This window comes from Penaeus monodon, chromosome 31 (assembly GCF_015228065.2).
Source record: "Penaeus monodon isolate SGIC_2016 chromosome 31, NSTDA_Pmon_1, whole genome shotgun sequence".
NCBI classification, from domain to species: domain Eukaryota; kingdom Metazoa; phylum Arthropoda; class Malacostraca; order Decapoda; family Penaeidae; genus Penaeus; species Penaeus monodon.
The window spans coordinates 394958-395358 of NC_051416.1; the positions used below are offsets into that span (position 1 = coordinate 394958).

A 401-nucleotide genomic window follows, 5' to 3' on the forward strand; every position below is an offset into this window, starting at 1 on the left:
TGAAGGTTTACCACTGAAGTTGTTGGTATTTGTTTTCATTATGTTTTGTACCATTATTATTCCTGCAAATTCTTGCCTTTATGAAGATCATTGTTTTATACTAATCGTTTTATCAGATTCTTAGTTATCAACCTTGCTGCTTACTTCCTTTATTTCCCCTATTTTCTTCCTCATCCGCTTTCTTTCTCCCTCCCGCACCCAGGAAATGGTGAAGTGCGGGCGGGTGGAGTTACTCCTTCACCCCCTCACGCAGAAGTTCCTGGAGATGAAGTGGGAGGCTTACGGCCGCTTCATCCACATGTTCAACCTGGCGCTGTACGTCGTGTTCCTTGGCCTCGTCACCTTCTTCGGCGTGGGGCTCCTGGCGACGCTGGATCCCGAGGCTTCCGCTTCTGCCGCGC

At 48.6% G+C, this 401-nt stretch overlaps 1 protein-coding gene and 1 long non-coding RNA gene across 2 annotated transcripts in view; both read left to right on the forward strand.

Moving 5' to 3' along the window:
- LOC119592869 overlaps positions 1–395 on the forward strand; it is a 5151-nt gene extending 4756 nt beyond the window's left edge. Inside the window, exon 3 of the long non-coding RNA XR_005230488.1 lies at positions 203–395. This is a non-coding gene — a long non-coding RNA (uncharacterized LOC119592869). The remainder of the gene's footprint in view (positions 1–202) is intronic.
- Positions 1–401, forward strand: part of LOC119592804 (transient receptor potential cation channel subfamily A member 1-like) — a 33214-nt gene that overhangs the window by 24844 nt on the left and 7969 nt on the right. Inside the window, exon 12 of the mRNA XM_037941712.1 lies at positions 203–399. Coding sequence (XP_037797640.1) covers positions 203–399 — 197 coding nt within the window. The remainder of the gene's footprint in view (positions 1–202; positions 400–401) is intronic.